This window comes from Eptatretus burgeri, chromosome 11, assembly GCF_056783735.1.
Source record: "Eptatretus burgeri isolate ZD-2024b chromosome 11, Ebu_testis_v1, whole genome shotgun sequence".
NCBI lineage: Eukaryota > Metazoa > Chordata > Myxini > Myxiniformes > Myxinidae > Eptatretus > Eptatretus burgeri.
The window spans coordinates 48631058-48650244 of record NC_140971.1 but is presented as its reverse complement, the minus strand read 5'-3'; the positions used below and the strand labels follow the sequence as shown (position 1 = coordinate 48650244).

The 19187-nt window shown below is 41.8% G+C and overlaps 1 protein-coding gene and 1 long non-coding RNA gene across 11 annotated transcripts in view; one reads left to right on the top strand and one right to left on the bottom strand.

Annotated features, from left to right (window-relative positions):
• Positions 1-9950, top strand: part of LOC147017026 (transducin-like enhancer protein 4) — a 60323-nt gene extending 50373 nt beyond the window's left edge. For all 9 annotated transcript variants that reach the window (XM_085846367.1, XM_085846365.1, XM_085846368.1 and 6 more), the window contains 5 exons: positions 6864-7111; positions 7272-7419; positions 7550-7700; positions 9062-9138; positions 9265-9950. In XM_085846367.1, coding sequence (XP_085702493.1) covers positions 6864-7111; positions 7272-7419; positions 7550-7700; positions 9062-9138; positions 9265-9372 — 732 coding nt within the window. In that variant the 3' untranslated portion in view covers positions 9373-9950. The remainder of the gene's footprint in view (positions 1-6863; positions 7112-7271; positions 7420-7549; positions 7701-9061; positions 9139-9264) is intronic.
• Positions 4483-19187, bottom strand: part of LOC147017025 (uncharacterized) — an 87462-nt gene continuing 72757 nt past the window's right edge. For both annotated transcript variants that reach the window (XR_015049307.1, XR_015049306.1), the window contains one exon: positions 4483-4619. This is a non-coding gene — a long non-coding RNA (uncharacterized LOC147017025). The remainder of the gene's footprint in view (positions 4620-19187) is intronic.

Genomic DNA, 19187 nt, shown 5'->3' with positions numbered 1-19187 from the left:
TCTTGAGATATTATACAAAAATGTTAGAATGAAGAACTAGTCTTAAAGGTGAAGGCAAGTGTCGATCTGGTCTGGCAGTCAGGTAGAGCAATTGGGACGTTGGTTGAGGATTGCTAACCCCCATGGGAAGTGATGAAAGCTGACGTTTCGGGTGTTAACTCCTCTACTCTTTTGCTTCGATAAAGACTTAATGCTCACGTCAGCATCCCCTTGCCTCCCACGGCCTTCAGCATACCTCAATCAACCTCCTGTTGATTCCATCCATTACAAAAATGTTGCATCATGGTAAAATATTCTTCACTCATTCACAATACAGGGAGTCCTTGACTTGTGAATGAGTTGTGTTCTGAACAATTGTTCTTAAGTCAGATGTTTGTAAGTTGGGACTCAATTTCCCATGGACTCTGGGTTATAAATGGTGGTTCGGTTCTGCAACCAAGCCAAGAAAGCCTATTCAACACATAATTCAACACAAAATTAAACTGAAATATTGTACATTTGCAATAAATGATAGTAAATAATACTTCAAGCATTTTTTTCCATATCAGCAAAAACACCACTCTTTTGTTATGTTATTATTGTTGACTTGATGGGCACAGATCCCTTTATATGTTGTAAAATTCTCACTTTGTCCTTGTTGATTGTTCTGATCATGTGGCATCGAGCTCGTTGCGGTGGGGGTTAAAGTCCCACGATGTCCTGAGCGGCTCAACTCCTTAAGAGATGTTTCAAATTAATGGTGGACAATGTGCATGCGGGTCATGAGGAGAGACCCAATAAGCCTTAAATCTTAAAAAAACCAAGGGGGTTATTTCCCGTAACCCAAACAACCAGGGGATGGTGGAATTGCGAGGAGATGATGGAGGGTTGGAAGGGGGTGCAATTTATAAATAATTAAATACAATGAGATAAAGAAATCTAAAGAACTAGTTGCCACACACTAGACTCAGTCACTGATGGGAAGCGGACAAAAACTGGGGGAGCTCAGCTCTGGTGGCAGCGGGGGTGAGCAGGCGATGAGGAGGGATGACGAGGCGAGCAGACGAGGGGCAGGATGATGAATAGGTTCCGGGTGATGAACACAGGCAGAGGCAGGCAGGTAGGACAACCTCCTCAGAGAAAGCTCAGACTCTATTCTCTTCAGCAGTCTTTTTCCCTGTGCTCCTCAAAACCAACTGTCATGTTCTCCTTCCTCATCTTCAACTGCCCAACTCGGCTCCTCTCTGTCCTCTGTCTGGGAAATGCTCCCCCCCTCCCCCTTGCGAGGCGTCTATAACTCCACCCCTGAAGTCGTTCATGGCTCCAACCCTGTCTTTTGCTGTCTCCTGGTGCCTGCTGGTAAAGGTTGACATTGAGGTTTTACACAATTTCGTCATCATAATCCATAACCAAGTATTACCACACACCACCCCCTGTATGGCGCATATGCAAACAAGACAATTCTTAAGCTAACGTTTCCCTAATTATACATCGAGATGACTCGCTACTCGTGCATGGACCATGCTACTCTATACATTTCTTTCCGTTCTATAGTGATATCTAACCCCTCCCCCCCCCCCCACACACACAAATGTAACAATACTAATGATATTTTTTCCATGTCAGCAATAACACTACTCTTTGTTTTGTTATTATTGTTGATTTAATGGGAACAGATCCCTTACATGTAAAATTCTTATTTTGTCCTTAATAATTGTTCCGATCGTTGAATGATTAAGGTCTAATGAGCGCCGATTTTGGAGTGAGTTTCACCTTTATCAGATCGTTTTATCATTTCCAATTTCATCTCCAATGTTAAGGTTCTGCATGTCTTCATTGCAGGAACTCTATCAGGCATGAGTAGAGTTTGTTGTCATGTTTATCAGAACTGCAACGTTTATCAGTCATGAGTGGGGTTCGTTTTCAAGGTAAAATGTGTGGCACTATGAATGCAGCTGCAAGCAGTACAGTGCTGTGCATTGCACAGGATACTGTATAAACCACGTGCCGCTCAGACTCTACATCTCACGGAAGAAAGAGTCATGCTCCACCCAACCAATGAGTACCGAGTTGCTCTGCCCACGATCATTTCGTATGTATGAGTGAACGTTCATATCTTGGATATTAATAATAATAATGAGTCTGAAGACGACGATGGTTCACGAGCGGTATTTGACGATGTGGATTGTTTCAGAAGTCAAGGATGAGATAATGTTGGCAAAGTTATAAAAATGATCAACATGATGTGGTACGAGTGACAGGTTATTAGCTGCAAAATGTCAAAAATCCGGTTTCGTTCAGCAACTTTAAAAATTTGACCTTTGCATAACCTTTAAAGGTAACAAAACAATGTTGTGGACATTAAAATAAGGACATATAGCTTATTGGAGTTAGTTCGTCAAAGAAGGTCGAAAACCCAGTTCGATTCCCACAACTTTGAAAATTTGACCTTTGTGAACTTTAAAGGTCAAGGCTTATGACCTTTGGTGCAAAATGTCCTCTGGAACATTCCAGGATCAATATAACGTCACATAGGCTATATGGCATTTCGCACTCCTCGGATTATCCATACTTTGATGAAATCAGCGTAAAAACAAAGTTGAAGGGGGCGCCACGGGCAAGGTGTTCGAGATAGAGAAAAATGGTTTCAAGACTTTAGGTGGGGAATGACCTCAAGATTATGCATAAAAAATATTGTCATCCGAGCTCCCAAAGTTTGGGAGGTCATATGATTTTTATATCAAAATTCGCAATTTTCCAAGTTCGTGACCTTGTGACCTTAACCTTGTGACCTTGGGATGAAAATGAAAAATCGAGCTCCGTGGGGCTATGCAGGTGCCATTGGGCTAACCAAATACTGAAACCCCTGCCAGATTCGACAAACCCCCTAGGAGAAGATGCATATTGAAATTGGCTACCCCCTAAAAACAAAATTCGCAATTTTCTAAGTTTGTGGCCTTGACCTTGGGACGAAAATGAAAAATCGAGCTCCGTGGGGCTATGCAGGTGCCATTGGGCTAACCAAATACCGAAACCCCAGCCAGATTCGACAAACCCCTCGGAGAAGATAATTTTTTTATGTCAAAATTCGCAATTCTCTAAGTTCATGACCTTGTGACCTTGACCTTGAGACGAAAATGAAAAATCGAGCTCCGTGGGGCTATGCAGGTGCCATTGGGCTAACCAAATACCGAAACCCCTGCCAGATTCGACAAAACCCCAAGGAGAAGATGCAAATTGAAATTGACTACCCCCTAAAAACGCGTTTTTTGGGCGTGGCTCCGCCCATAATGGGCGCACCACGCCCATTCTCAGGAAAACACAACTAGATCATGATATAAACCTCCCACCAAAATTTTATCAGGATCAGATCAAAACCCACGGAGCTATGCTCAGGACAGACAGACAGACACACACACAACAATAACGAATATAGTGGTCACTTATTTTTTTCATGAACCAAAAAATACCTTGTGGGGGTTGGTTCGTAAGTCGGGGACTCCCTGTATTTTAATCAAATGTAGTGTTTCTTTCAGAAGTTTTGTTTTCATTAATTTTATTTGGCAATTAAAGAAGAACATGTACGTTATTACATTGAAATTTTGTGTTTTAGTTGATAAACTCGATAAACTGTTTATTCTCGAGAAACATATCAGTTGATTCAACAATCCATATTGACCAAGTATAGTCTTTGTTCCACCTTTAAACAAATATTAGTTTTTTTTTGAAGGTGAACCACAGAACAAAACCATTTGAGCTAGCTGTTTGTTCATCAAAAAAAAGAGAAGCTGTAATTGTGTTCTCATCTAATTTGCTACATTCTACTCCTGCATTTTCTTTGGTCATTTGTTTCATTTACAAGCCAGTCACATCGTCGAGCGTCGTAGGTGAGACCCGGAACTTCTCTTCGTTTTATCCCACATTCGTTCTGTCCTGTGTGTGGGTAAAAATACAACACGGGGTGCATCGGGACACTGTTCTTCGGGTCATCTCCTCTTGCAAGCTATTCCTGGCTAATGATGCTAATTGCCAACACATTGGCACTTGACGTCATTGGAGAGGAACGGCTGCTGTAAGAAATGTCCCAATGCAGTTTTCTAACTCATTTTACTCCTTCTTCTTTATAACCTCGACAACAATGGTGATTAAAAACACAACAGATGCAGGCAGGTGTGATAACTGAGTTAACTAACCACCACCTTCCCAACCCAACATTTCCTCATAGCTGGTTAAACTTTGCCTTAACTTGTAAAAGGCCATTATCATATACTCTATGAGTTATACATAATGAAATTTCTCTTCCGTTCTTAAAAATGCATTTGTCACATTAAAAATTAATGGGTTCTTGAAATTATTTTGTTGACATGTGGTTATAAATGCTTTGACTTGCTTTATGCTTGATGCCATTATCCAAAGATGAAAGGTACGAGATGCTCGAGATTCAAACTAGTCCCTCAAAGATTCCCACAAGCGAAGCAGTCCCCAAAGAAACAAACAAACGAAGTAGGGCCCCCATGAAGACCCACGATGACAAACGTCTTCTTCTTTTTCTTTTATCGCAGGCACATGTTGCCACATACTTCTTCTTTTGAAGGGTGCAGGACGGGCATGCAATACCCTTCCTTAATGGCACTTGATGCCTGCAGTGCGGGATGAAGAACGCTCATTGTGGTCAATGTCTGACTCTCATGCATTTTGAGAATCAGTGGTAAATTTATTTATTTATTCGTAACTAATGCAGCATTTTCAAACAGGTCGATAAGTCAAGATAGGTCCCTATGAAGGCTCACAAGCCATTTATGAAAGCCCATGCGGTATGTCTGCATGTCACACGTGTAAAGGCCCACAAGCCAAGTTGGAGGCCCCTTTTTGTTGTGGACTTCGACGAGAACATCTACATCTATGCAACTTGGCTAGTTTGAGAAAGCTTTACTAAGAATCTCTAATCTGTTGGATAGTGTGAAAAACATTTGGACGTTTCCAATTGCTAAAAGTTGTTCTAATGTTATTGCGGACTATCCATATTGCAAAATTCCCACCGTCACCGTGACCCATTTTATGGATTTCTTTCCTTGCCCACAAATGATGACATTTGGTAAGTAGAATGCACTTGAAGGAGGTGCTGACTCATGCCGTGGTGTTTCTCTTGATGTCATGGTTGTTTGGTAATTCCATGTACCCGAGGATGGGGAGACGGCACCTAAGTCAGGGTGCATGTTATTATTTGTGTAGCTTTGTTGGTATTGGTACCTTTTTTGAAATCAATATCACTTCTGTTTTCTTTTCTTTTTTTAAATTACGTCCTGTAGTAATGCCAATTGCTCGTGAAAAATCATCACATGAAAATAATTGCTTTTGATAATTAATATGTATATATGTGGATAAAAACATGCGTCAACTTCAGCTTCACCTCTGGCCGTGGCATGAGTGAATATAGAACTGAACTTGATTTCATTTCAGTTATTCTGTCGACAAACGGACACGTACATAAACAAACAAACAAACACAGATGGGACAAGCCGGGAGGCGGACATGGGTAGTCGATCAAGTCGAATTTAGTCGTTTTTCAGCCGTTACTCGCCAACAAAAGCGTCCATAGCAACGGTTCTTTCTCACACATAACTAGGACATACCATGAACCTCTACCAACCAGTTTCATGTATATCTGACTCATAGTCTCTGAGATGTAACTAACTTCGTTTTTTTATTGTTTTCGACCAGGGTTCATTCAAAGTCTATCTTCTCCGAATTTTCATAGGATCTTGCTGGAAATTTTTGACAATATGGCTGAATGTACTGCCCACAGTCGCACGTGGCCCGATTTTTGATTTTCGAAAAAAAAATTTTTTTGAGATTTTTTGAAAATTTCAAAGGTCCGTTGCTAGGCAACGGATGGGTCCATAGCAACGGTTCTCATTTGCACACAACTAGGTCATGGTATGAACCTACCAACCAAGTTTCATCGAAATCGCCATTGTATTAACGGAGCACTGGACCGAACAGACAGACAGACAGACCAACATATCGACGGAAATACTGATAATAAGAGCAGACTAGATTCACTACCCAATAATCCCAATACTCAGGGCTCGACCTGTGACCGTGGCGTGAATAATTATAAATAAGGTTATTCTCTGTTGGGATCTCAAAATCATTGAAAGGACTTCATTGTATAGTGGTAGAAGTACTCCCGAACTTGACGAATAAACATGACAGCAATCCGTGTCAAAGGATCGTTGGTGTTATTAACCTCCGCCATCGAAGATCGGAGGTTACTGTTTTCACCCCTTTCTGTTTGTTTGTTTGTGAACAGTATTACGGAAAAACTCCTCGACGAATTTCGACGAAACTTGGTGGGGGGATTAGGTATGGTCCAAGGATCATGCCATTAGATTTTGGACTTGGTCCAAAATCCAATATGGCCGCTATGGCGGCCATTTTGAAAAATATTTGAATTTTTTTTTGCATTTCTACATGTTTTAAGTGATTTCCAACCCCCCAAAAAAAAATTGTTAGAGAAAAAAAAAATTTTGCAAGTTTTTTTTTTTCAACAAAATTTCGGGGTTTTTTTGCATTTCTACATCTTGGTAGTGATTTCCAACAAAAAAGCATGCCAAAATTATAATTGCGACTGATTTTGGAACTTCAGGTGGATATACCCACGTAAAATCAATTTCTGTCTCAAGGAATCTAGTTATGACGAATGAATTGAGTATGTAAAAGGGAAAGTTGCAAACTATAACTCTGTGAGCACTGTTGACGTCAAATTGAATGAATAGGATATCAGGTTCACTTGAGTGACCTAGCAGTATTGGCGGCGGAGATTTTGCACTCTACCGAGTGCTCCCCCTCTAGTTTCTCTTTGTATTATTTTGTTGTGGCAGAACCGTGATAACTACATTCGATCCTGCAAGCTGTTGCCTGACGGGCGCACTCTGATTGTGGGAGGTGAAGCGAGCACGATCTCCATTTGGGACCTAGCCGCTCCGACCCCACGCATCAAAGCCGAGCTGACCTCCTCGGCACCGGCGTGCTATGCACTCGCCATCAGCCCCGACTCCAAAGTCTGCTTCTCTTGCTGCAGTGATGGAAACATTGCCGTGTGGGATCTACACAACCAGACGCTCGTGCGGTATGTCTGCATGTCACACCAATCTTTTATTTAGTCGATATTTGTTTGGATTTGGGTTTTTGTGATTAGCTTATGTTGGGGACAGTTTACCTGAAGGACTTTGGTCATACTGAGAGGAAGCCACGATTGACTGGTTGATGGACCATGCTGGGTCTTGTAGGCAGTTCCAAGGTCACACGGATGGTGCAAGCTGCATTGACATCTCGCACGACGGCACCAAGCTATGGACAGGTGGTCTGGACAACACGGTGCGCTCGTGGGACTTGCGTGAGGGTCGACAGCTGCAGCAGCACGATTTCACATCCCAGGTAGGGGTCCTGGAGGATTGTCGGCTGCACTTGACTCTTCATCTTCCACCTCATCCTGTGCCATCTTTACATTATTCGATTTCTGGATTAAAACTTATTTTCTGAAATGGCCAACACCATGTCTGGGTAGATCTTCTCTCTGGGTTACTGCCCGACGGGAGAGTGGTTGGCTGTCGGGATGGAAAGCAGCAACGTGGAGGTGTTGCACCACAGCAAACCAGACAAGTACCAGCTCCACCTGCATGAAAGCTGTGTGCTCTCCATAAGATTTGCTTTTTGTGGTGGGTTCTGACAAGTTCAACCTCAATCCTTTCTTTTTTTTCTTCTTTGGTGGGTGAAAAAAATCCTATTGCTTTTAAACATCGTATTTTCAGTAACCTTTCGATCTTTATCTTTAGCCCATCCTCTGTGCATTGGGAGACGGTGTGAGATCAAGCCCCCCCTCCTCCTCTGTGTATAGGGAGACGGTGTGAGAGCCAGTCCCCCCCCCCATCCAAAAATCCAGGCTGTAACCTTTTTACTATTTGAGTTTTTGTCATTTATTTTTCAATAAACCTCTGTTATGAGAATATGGAGAAGACTAATTAATAATTGGGTCAAGATGTCAAAGGGCAAAGTCACAATAAGTAGAAATAAGCGTCAGTATGAGATGGTGATTTATTTATATATTTATTATTTATTTATTTTTTGATGGCTTATATATTTCTTTATTTTTTACTATTTGAGCTTCAGTGTGTTTGTCCAGGCCATAACTTCTTTACCATTTGAATTTTTGTCATCACATTTTCAATTCACCTTTATTATGAGAATATGGAGAACACTAATGAATAAATTTTACTTTCTTTTTTCTTTCCTTACTATTGTTTTTATCAAGTTTAGTTTGTGGCAGACATAGACAGGCTTTGCATTTTGAGATGCTTTGGTGTTCTTTTTATGATCTGAGGCACATGGAAGATTTTGGACATATAATCACGTGTACGACTAGTTCATCAGAGTATTACCACCTGAATGACAATGACGTTGGGAGACGATGGACGAATCAACGCAGTACATGGTAACACAGTATCTCAACACCCAGCTTCAAAAGCTAAATGCTCAAAAGGGAATTGTCAACGTTCTTGTTTGTGTCCTAAAATCACTTGCTTGCTCCACAGGTATTTCTCACATTTTTATTATGCAGCTCCATATACGAGCCACGTCAAATGCAGAAAGCATGAAAAAAAAAACATTTTTGCTCCGTTTTAGTAATTCTTTTAAAGAGATGAATGGGGTGCGAAATGCCAGTGGGGTTTGGCAAAGGCACCTGCAGTGGTGGTGTTTTGAATTGTCTCAACGGAATGCAATTCAAAATGGAGAATGGATTAGCGGGAAAGAAAATAATTACTGTCAACAGGAGTGCTGCTCCATAAGCAGCTCGCCGTGTCTCGGGATTTGATATAAATTCGATTTTACTCCTTCCGTGCTCTAAAACCACATCAGCGCACTCTTACTCTCCGACTATTGTGCTGTAATCTTTTTTATTTTTTTTATTTTGTTTTTAATTTTCCAACGTTTATTTTGCTTTGTGAATGTCATGTCACTGCTCGATGCATCCTAAAGGATGTCCCACTTTTTCAACCCCCTTTTCTGGCTCGTCTTACAGGAAAGTGGTTCGTAAGCACCGGGAAAGACAACCTCTTGAATGCTTGGAGAACCCCGTACGGTGCCAGCATCTTTCAGGTGAGATTGTCGTGCCGTCGCCGCGCTTCTTTTCTCGCAATGTTCTTACTGCTTTGCTTCTTACCAAGTTTGTCCGGTGATCTTTCAATGACATCTACAACTCACTGTTCATGTTGTCCTTCACAGTCCAAAGAATCGTCGTCCGTGCTCAGCTGCGACATCTCCGTGGACGACAAGTACATCGTTACAGGCTCCGGCGATAAGAAAGCCACTCTGTATGAAGTGATTTATTGACCACCCGAGTCGTTGGTCTCGGCTGGGTTTCCACATTAGTTTATGTCCTCCTTACCCGCATCCTGTACATATATTAGAATCGCTTTCGTAATTTGAGGAATTTAAAATTTCGTGCCAGCACTATTGTGAAGTGATTGAATCCCATTAGCTGTGCGTAATGTTAGACTTTTAAATTCTTCTGCCTGTTTGCCACGGGTGCACTTCCCAAATACTTACAACGGCGGCACAGCGCAACACGTTTCATGTTTAGCGTGTCTATAAGATGATGATGTGAGAAAATTTTTACAATGTCTCTTCTTTTATCATGCCTGATAAATTGTTGTTGCACTAAATTTTACGGTGATTTCTGCGCTCGGACCTTCTTTCGCTTTACGGTCCGTTGGTTTCTGGAATGTATATTTCCCTTATCGTAAGCTGTAGCTCTTATTTACCTGGTCACGTTGTTTTCTTGAGATATGGCCTTGGAATGTAAAAACGTGTACATATTAAATATTTCATTTAAAGAATTGCATGTTCATTCCTTCATATTGAAGCGTTTTCATTGTTTCATATTTTAAAAATAAATTTGCATAACACGGTATTCGTTGGTATTTTCTGAGCTGCTTGAACTCGAGGTAGGGATCAAAGTTTTGTATCTGAAAATAAAAATTGCCGGCAAATTTTAAAAGGGAAAAAAAACTTTTCAATCACTCCGTTTGATTAAGATAGAAAATGAAAGTTTAACGGACAATGACGTTTTTAAACATTGACGTCGAGTACATTATTTTATTTTTTTTACAAAATTTGTGCCCGTGTATCAAGCTGCAAAGATTGCATGTTGAGGTTTTTGCGGTAAAGGAGTCAGATTATGGAAACAACAGCTCCTTGTGTATTCGCTCTGAGCCTAATCCAAGGCAACGTCCCCCTACCCGGCAGAGGCGGATATCGTCCGAACATGTCCCGTCATGCACTGGTACGAAAGCAGCTTAGGCATAAGCTTCTGAGAAGGTTTAGCAATGGGTGATTAACGGAATCCTATAATCTGCTTTGGTAAGCTGTCCTGGTGTTTGAGAAGTTACCAAAGGCAGAGATTTGTTGAAATGCCTTCCAGTGGTGGTTTTTATAAAGTTCCCCCCCCCCACCCCGATGTTTCTTTGAAGGAAACATTTTCATTTTGCCTTATTTATTTATTTTATTTTCTTCTTCTTGACCTCAACAAGCTGGAGACTGCACATCAAAGAGGACAATCCAGAATGCTGTGAAAAGATCCAAGGTGAATATCAATAGTAGAATCACAACTTTAAAATCGATTTCCTTTTAGCCAAAATGACAACATGGTTTATTTTGAAATGCAAGGAAAGGAAGAATATGTACTGCATTTGAAGAAGAAGGATTAAAAAAGAAGATTATTTGTAAAGCAGCATTTATGTTCTGCCAGGAGTTCCCCCTGAGTTTGTTCCTTTCAAAAGCGCGACCCTTGTTTAGTTTTGAATGCTTCATTTGTTAGCGCTGAGAGGTCCAGGTCGATGCAGCCTGTGGCACTGCTCAATGGCAGCTGTGAAGCACCATTCATCTGCAGCATTAGGTCCCGGCGATGTTTGTTTTGACTCAAAGAAAAGGAAAGTGTGGGGGGAGAGGGTGAGGGTGGTTGGTGAGGAAAGACCGGAGCCCCCTGGGTGAAACGTGAGAAAGTTTATCCGCAACTGAAATCCTGATGTTTTTCAAAGCATGTGAGGGACAAGTTAAGCCCCCGGGGTGAAGATCTTTGGCATGTGAAAGAGACCGCTGTTGCAATCAATGCCGCCCCAAAGTGGTGTTGCAGTCGTGACAGACATTCTACAGCAATGCGCAGCTTGATTGTCGCATTGGGCTTAAGAGTATAGTATGAGGGCCTGGGCTGTAGGCCTTGTTTCTACACATGTAGGTCTGAATTCCAGGATGTCGATAAAGATGGCAGGCTACTGCAGTGGGAATTCTGTGTTGTGATTTTATTTCTTTTCCTCAAGGGCCATCTATTTATCACATGGGTGAGAGGGCAGGGGAGTGCAAAACTGAAGTAATTCAAGTGGAATGGGAATGAGAGGAGAGAAAAACTTCAGATGTTGGGTAAGAGGGTCAAAAATTCAGCCAAAATGAGTACGTAATAAGTAGCTGGGTTCTAAAATAAATTCGAGCATGATGCTGAACAAAATACCTTCTGTCTCACAACTGCTAATACTTTGCTTTGGGAAAGAATTCCCTCGAGTTTGTTCTTCATTTTGGACAAATGCCCTCCAGGATTGACTCAAGCTGGGGTGAGGATTGACCTGCGTCTAAGCTGCTTTTACCCACCTCAACTCAAATCCGGTAACGTAAATAGTTCAGAATTTATTTGCTCAACGGTTTTTGCCAATGTTCCGTGTGGACCGCAGAGATTACTGAAACAAAATGTTATTGTTACATTTGTACAACTGTCAACAGATGACGATGCAAGAGGTCCTCTGCAGTCATGGAACCCAAATTTAAGGAAGGCCTCAGAACTTCACTTGGGAATACTCTACGAAACAGAAGAAGAAGAAAAATAAGCCATCCTTACTCCACGAAACAGTAGAAGAAGAAGCAATCCTTTCACATCTTCAGATGCACAGAGCTGCCAGAACTGTTTATCCTTGGATTGGAAGCACAATCTTGGTTCTCATTATTCTCAATGACTCATTATTCTCAGTAATCTGGTTCTCATTTTGTTGACCTTCAGAGGATGATAGGCTGAGTCAACCCACCTGGTGTTATATGGAATGGCATGACAGGGGCTTGAACTCAAGATCCTAAGATCTTAAGTGCACCAACTTAACCATTAAGCTAACACCAGGCTCTCATGAACCGCAGGCATACGTTGTAATGGATAATGAGGGAAAGTACGTTCTATTCTGAAAAATTCAACGACGTAAGACTATGTGTACCTTCGTTTCAATCTGAGAACTCTTGAACCAGCGCCAGAGAGTTTTGTTGCAGACATAGCATGCCACTGCTGCAGAGGACTTCATCTGCTATCTGCTTCTCTGGCTTTGTGGCTGTTGGGGTATTTCCAGATCAGCTAAATTTGTTGAATGTCCCTAAAATATGAAAATGGCGGACAAACAGTAACTTGTACATCAAAGAACAATGTGAGAGTGCTCAGCTGTGTGTCAAAAGGTCCTCAAATCACAACTAGGTGCCCGTTGTTGACTCGCTTGCAGGTTGCATGTGTTTACACTTGGACGGGAGACCTCCGTGTGAGGCCGGGTTTTGTCGGTTCAGGGACAGCAGGGTAGCTCAGTTGGTAGTGTGTTCACCCCTGAGCTCTGGTTCTCAACTTATTCCCCTTTGGGCTCAAATTCGACACAAACTGCCATCATGGTTTCACTACTTGCAAATGATCCTGCCCCTTATAGCCAGCTGCCCTTTGTATTGAGCAAGGACGGAAAGATGGCTGTTAGTGGTTTAGGTGGTACATGCTCAAGATTCCACAGCAATGCTCAAAAAGAGTTGCACACTACGCGTCTATGTCCCGACTAAATTGCCTGCCAGATATAAAATGGGATATGCGAGTTTTGATTTTACAAGGATGTGGATGTTATGTTGTTCGGTATTGAGTTTTATGGTAAGAATGGCATTGGCACATGTAAGATGAGCAAATTTATGTAGTATAAGTTAAATAAAGTATGAATAGAGCACAGGCACGATGGGTTGAAATGACATCCTAAAGTGTCAAAGTATGGAAACCGCAGACTGCTTTCAAGTTCTGCAGAAACATACATGACACAATGTTGCTGGCAATCTCAGTGTTCTTTCATTCTGTTATTAGACTTTTACCCCAAGTGCACATCACGCAAAGTGGGGTTAAGAAATTGGTTCATTCTGTCTATCTGTCTGACAGACGTCAGTCTTCGATCAGGAACAACTCCATTTCAATTGAGCGTTATATTTTGAACACGAAACAGAAAATAAATCGGAACATGAACCTGCAGTTTAGCAGTACTTTGGCTCTGAATTTGGTAAATTGTACAGTCTCGTCCCAAGTGCGTTGTGCACTCGCAGTGAAGCAAATCATTGCAACCAGGAGACTTACTGTTTTTTAGGGACGTCAAAAGGACACAAACAACAGGAATGAAGAACTCATTTAACGTGTTCAATCAGGTGGTGTAAAACGGCGGGAAACTCCGATTGAACGATTTGTTTTTGTGTTTTTCTACAGTCTTTGCAACTTTTATTTTCCTTCAATTTAATAATATATTTGAACACTGGAAAACAAATTTCCTTGTTTGCGCTTCCAAAAACCACCAGTGTAGTAGTATTTGGGCAAAACTTAACTCCGCCGTCTTGACCAATAAGATTTTCCGCGTGCTCTAAGGGCGGAGTATCGGTGATATTCAAACAAAGGTGGCGGCTCATGCTTGGAAATGTAAAGCAAGAGTTGAAAAGACTCTTCCCATGTCCTTTTTTTCAAGACTGCTTGGGGTAAGTAAGGTGTTCAATGAACTCGAGTTATTTGTGCGGTTGCCTAACATACCTGTTGTTATTGTTGTTGTTATTTTTTGCGGTAGATGTTTAGTGTTACGACCATGGACCACCATCAAGAATAGGCAGTGCAATGCTCACGATAATTTGAAGAAGTTTACAGCGGCAGTTTTTACCTCCACCACCGAAGATGGATGGAGGTTATGTTTTCACGGCTGTGGCTGTTGGGTGGTCGCGAGACTACCCATATTCTCAGGTTTTCAGTCTGTCTGTCTGTCTGTATGTTGGGTGGTCACAAGAGTACCCTTATTTTCACTTTTTCCATCTGTTTGTTTGTAATGGACCAGCTCTGGAGGCCAGAGGAATCAACCGATTTAGATGAAACTTGACAGGTAGGTCCATACCAGGATCTAGTTGTATCCTTTTGAGCACCATTGCTATGGACGCCACCATTGTCTAGCAACGTGACTGAAATTTTTGAAAAATCCTAAAAAATATATTTTTTCGAAAATCAAAAATCGGCTTACAGACTTTTTTGCGCACTATAATCAACCTCTTTGTCAAAAAATTTCAGCCCGATCCATCCAAAACTGTATGACGAGTATGCAATTATGTAGCGACCACCCATGTCGCCTACCGGCTTATTGGGTGGTTGCTAGAGTACCCTTATTTTCACTTTTTCCGTCTGTCTGTATGTATGTTTGTATGTTTGTTTGTATGTCTGTATGTAATGGAGAGCTCTGGAGGCCAGAGGAGTCAACCGATTTTGATGAAACTTGACAGGTAGGTTCATACCAGGATCTAGTTCTATGCTTTTGAGCAGCGTTGATATGGGCACCACCGTTGTCTAGCAACGGGACTTTGAAATTTTTGAAAAATCCTAAAAAATTTATTCTTCGAAAATCAAAAATCGGCTTCCAGGCTTTTATGCGCACTATAATCAACCTCTGTCAAAAAATTTCAGCCTGATCAGTCAAAAACTGTATGACTAGCATGAAATTATGTAGCGACCACCCATGTCGCCTTCCGGCTTGTTGGGTGGTCGCGAGATGTAGCCTTATTTTCACTTTTTCCATCTGTCTGTTGGCTGCTCTTAGAGCACCCTTATTCTGAACATTTCCATCTGTCTGTCTGTCCGCAAAACTTTGGTCAAGCCGAGGGGCTAAACCACTCAACCGATTCCAATGAAATTTGGTAGGTAGGACCAATATTTCTGGGAATCGTGTGCTTTCGAATATGGGACCCCGGGCCCGAGCAACGGCATAGCAACGGCCCTTTAAAGTGGTCAAAAAATCGAAAAATCGAAGCTTAGAGATCTGTGTGCAATCTATCGAGCTCCCTTCATGCCAATTTGCAGCCACAACAAAAAATATTTGTAGGAGGAGATAGGTTTTGGGCGAGTACATGTCGAACATTTCAGAAACGGTTAATTGCGAATATCTCTAAGAAAAAGAGTTTGATTTTGATGAAACTTGGGTGAAATGTGTACAATGTGGCTAGCATGTACACAAAAATGAATGGTTGCTATGCACACCTCCGTTGCTTAGCAACAGCTAAAATACTTTATCGTACATCGTACACTTATTGTGGACTGTACAAAAAAAAAAATACCTCCGAAACTGGACCTCCGAGGGACCTGTTTTTTTTTGTTCCCAAGGAGAATGTCTTACAGCATCATATAAAAAAATAAAATCTTTAGCGAATAGATAAATGGAATTACCAGGGCTGCCATTTGTTAGAGTCTCTTTGGAAACATGCCTGAAATTTCACAAGGTGGGTTTCTGGGCGCAAACTAAGAGGGCTGTGATAATCATATTTATTGTGCTAAATTGATTGATAGCATGTACATGAATATCGGATAGTCGCGTCGGCCAGCTTTCCATCGAGAGCGAGCAGCCATGTCGCCTACCGGCTTGTATGTTTGTTGGATTCGCCATATATGCTAGATATCCCCTATTGTCGGGTTTTCCGTGTGTGTGTGTGTGTGTGTGTGTGTGTGTGTGCGTGTGCAACGCGAGGCTCCACAGCACGAACCAGCAAACCGATTTCGATGAAACTTTGCCAACATGTGCAGAATTTGTTGGGAATGTGCGCGTTTGAATTTCGTGGCCGAGCAACTACCCGTTGCTGTGCAGTGGCCGAAAAACCGCGTACAGTATTTTCAATACTTGTCCTTCAGTTTTGAATGTAGAGAAGCGAGACTTCGGAATTAAACACTTCGAGATATTTAGAAAATTTTACTCGAACCGATTTTTGATTGAGGTTTTATTTTTCAAATGATAGTCCTTCAAAAATCGGGTGTCTATTCACCGTCATTTTTATGTGGGGCTTAGGAAAGTGGGCGGAGCTTATGGAAAGTGGACGTGGTTGATTGACAGTGGAAGTGGTGTAGGAAAGTGGGCATAGCTTATGGAAAGTGGGCGTGGCTTATGAAAAATATTGTGTGGCTCAGGAGGTGTGGTCAAACAAGAGCACTGAGAGTTTATCGAGTTTTCCGTCTGTGTGTGTGTGTGTGTGTGTGTGTGTGTGTGTGTGTGTGTGTGTGTGTGTGTGTGTGTGTGTGTGTGTGTGTGTCTCTGCAACGCGAGGCTCCACAGCACAAACCAGCAAACCGATTATTTATTTATTTACCGAAAACGATTCCCCACCCACACACCACCTCCAATATATTTATTTACCAAAAACGATTCCACGATCCACACACCACCTTTAATTATTTATTTATTTACCGAAAACGATTCCACCACCCACACACCACCTCCATTTATTTATTTATCATTTCGGATTCTCCCGACACACCACCTCCAATTATTTATTTATTTACCGTAAACGATTCCACGACCCACACACCGACAACAATTATTTATTTATTTCCCGTAAACGATTCCACGACCCACACACCACCTCCATTTATTTATTTATTTACCATTTCGGATTCTCCCGACACACCACCTCCAATTATTTATTTATTTACCGTAAACAATTCCACGACCCGCAAACCACCTTATTTATTTATTTATTTACCGTAAACAATTCCACGACCCACACACCACCTTTAATTATTTATTTATTTACCGAAAACGATTCCCCACCCACACACCACCATATTTATTTATTTATTTACCATTTCGGATTCTGCTCCCGACACACCACCTCCAATTATTTATTTATTTACTGTAAACGATTCCCCACCCACACGCCGCCTCCAATTATCTATTTATTTACTGAAAACGATTCCATGACCCACACACCACCTCCAATTATTTATTATTTAAAGTGGGAGTGGCATAGGAAAGTGGGCGTTGCTTATGAAAAATAATGTGTGGCTCAGGAGGTGGTCAAACAAGAGCATTGAGAGAAGTTTATCGGGTTTTCCGTGTGTGTGTGTGTGTGTGTGTGTGTGTGTGTGTGTGTGTGTGTGTGTGTGTGTGTGTGTGTGTGTCTGTCTGCAACGTGAGGCTCCACAGCACAAACCAGCAAACCGATTATTTTTCAAATGGGAGTCCTTCAAAAATAGGGTGTCCATTTACCATCATTTTTTATGAGGAGTGCCAATTGGCAAAATACGCAATAGGAAAAACCTTGCCAGGTAGAGGAACAATTGTATGTGAACCAATAGGTCTTGGCAATGAATCTTCGTCGGTGGATCGGTCAGAATGAAAAGCATCGTATCCAGCGCTTCGACCCGAGCGAATCCCTCGTCGCCTACCGGCTTGTTTGTTTGTTTGTTTGTTTGTATGTCTGTATGTAATGGACAGCGCTGGAGGTCAGAGGAGTCAACCGATTTTGATTACAGGTCAAGTTTGATTGAACTTGACAGGTAGGTTCATACCAGGATCTCGTTCTATGCTTTTGAGCACCGTTGCTAGGGACACCACCGTTGCCTAGCAACGGGACTTTGAAATTTTTGAAAAATCCTAAAAAATTATTTTTTCGAAAATCAAAAATCAGCTTCGAGGCTTTTATGCGCACTATAATCAACCTCTTTGTCAAAAATTTTCAGCCCGATCCATCAAAAACGATGACAAGTATGCAATTATGTAGCGACCACCCTTATCGCCTACCAGCTTGTCTGTTTGTTTGTATGTAATGGACAGCTCTGGAGGCCAGAGGAGTCAACCAATTTTGATGAAAATTGACTGGTAGGTTCATACAGGAACTAGTTGCATGCTTTTGAGCACCGTTGCTATGGACGCCATCGTTACCTAACAACGGGACTTTGAAATTTTAGAAAAAATCCGAAAAATATATTTTTTTCAAAAATCAAAAATCGGCTTCCACGCTTTGATATTGTTGTTCTTCTTTAGGCTGCTCCCGTTAGGGGTCGCCAAAGCGGACCATCCGTTATGATCCGCATACCGATTTAGGCACAGGTTTTACACCAGATGCCCTTCCTGACGCAACCCTGGTCACCTCTTACGACACAGGGATAAGGATTGGGTTTCGCCATGATTCCGGGCTGCCCTACACCTTATCATAGCGCGGCCCAGCACAGAGCTCCCGTCCTCAAGTGATCCTCCAGCCCAAGCCTCCGAGTAGCCGGATTACAGGCGCACGCCACTATGCCCGGTCGGCTTCCATGCATTTATGTGCACTATAATAAACCTCTGTCAAAAAAATTTCAGCCCGATCCGTCAAAAACTGTATGACTAGTATGCAATTATATAGCGACCACCCATGTCGCCTAACGACTTGTCTGTCTGTTTGTCTGTGAGCAGGATCTCTCAAAAGGTGATGGAAGAATTTGGCCGAAACTTGGTGGACAGGTTGGGTGTGTGACAAGGACGAAATGATTCCATCCGAATAAGATAATTTTTTATTTATTTTTGAAGTGATTCTTCAACATTGAGAGATGGGGCCAAAAACAACAGAGCACGATATTTCAAAAAGTTTTGGATGGATTATGACAAAACTTGGTGGATGAGTTGGGTCAGTTACAAGAACAAGCCGATTCGATTTTTATTTAGGTCTGGATTCAGATGTGGCCTATCAGTGGGATACAAAACGTAAACTGTTCAGCATGGTGGAGGTATGTGCTCTATCCAGTGGTGTTCTAGTTTATTTTTGTGTAGTACAAGACTCGTGGAGGAGTTGCGACATAAATTACACTCGTACATTCCGTTCAAATACATCAGCCAACACCAGACTTCACTTCAGACAAACACTGAGTTTGGGTGAAATTCATCACTTCCCGGGGCACTTTGGGAACTGACAACTCTGGGATTTTTATGAGATCAATTTTCTCTTCACGTTCAGCCTCGAGCAACTATGGAGAAATCTCTTCTTGCAACCACCCCCCTCTGTATATGGATGCTCACCTATGGTTATTTATTTGTGTTCTATCCTTTAAATGCTGAACG